The 760-nt window shown below is 56.6% G+C and overlaps 1 protein-coding gene across 1 annotated transcript in view; it reads right to left on the bottom strand.

Annotated features, from left to right (window-relative positions):
• Positions 1-760, bottom strand: part of H257_18824 (hypothetical protein) — a gene marked incomplete at both ends in the record, with an annotated part of 8279 nt that overhangs the window by 4137 nt on the left and 3382 nt on the right. Inside the window, one exon of the mRNA XM_009847950.1 lies at positions 91-736. Coding sequence (XP_009846252.1) covers positions 91-736 — 646 coding nt within the window. The remainder of the gene's footprint in view (positions 1-90; positions 737-760) is intronic.

Below are 760 nucleotides of genomic sequence, written 5' to 3'. Positions count from 1 at the left end.
CCAGTCGGCGGTGGCAATGCCAGTAGAGAAGGACAACTTCAAGGCCTTGACCAGGTCGTCGGCCGTCTTGGCCGTATCAGCCGACCATACCGCGTCTAAGAAGTACTGGCCCAAGAGATCCCCTACGGTCTTGCGCGTCTGATACTTGCAGAATTTTTCACGAGAAGGTTTCACCGTTTCGTTATAGATCTTCTTGCCGAACAAGTTCCAGTTGGCCGTGCGGAATGCAGGGGTCAAGTGGTTTGACGAGGCGTGGATGAGCTTGTACTCCACGATGGTTCGGAGGTTGTCCAGCGTCGTGTTCGCCAACAACACTTCGGCCTTGTCAAAGTAGGTCAAGTCGTAAAAACCCACCCAGTCATTCGACCCACCGCACTGGTCGCGGACGTCGAAGCCGTTGGCCTTGAGCCACGAGCCGACAAGCAGCGGGTACTTCTGGTTTAGTTGGGAGTACGTAAGCGCAGTATACGGAGACACAACGGCCTCCATCTCCTCGAGCTCGCTGAGGGCGACACCGGCCAGAGTTTGCTCGAAACGGATGATCACCGGCACGGCAGCCTCCGCTTGCTCAGCAGAGTAGCCAGCTAGCTGCAACTCCGTCGAAATGTATACCTTGTAGTCGGCTTCGACGGTCTCCCACTCGGAAGGGATGGTGTAGTATGAGCGACTCAGCGACAGGGGGGTTCGGAAACCGAAGAGGGCGTTCTTGGTCGAGTCGTTGTCGTCAAAGCTGGAGCTGATGTCCACGAAGGCAGGGATG

The sequence above is a fragment of the Aphanomyces astaci genome (assembly GCF_000520075.1).
Source record: "Aphanomyces astaci strain APO3 unplaced genomic scaffold supercont1.230, whole genome shotgun sequence".
In the NCBI taxonomy this organism is placed as follows: Eukaryota; Oomycota; class Saprolegniomycetes; order Saprolegniales; family Verrucalvaceae; genus Aphanomyces; species Aphanomyces astaci.
The sequence above is the reverse complement of the archived record's forward strand: the minus strand, read 5'-3'. Positions and strand labels throughout refer to the sequence as shown.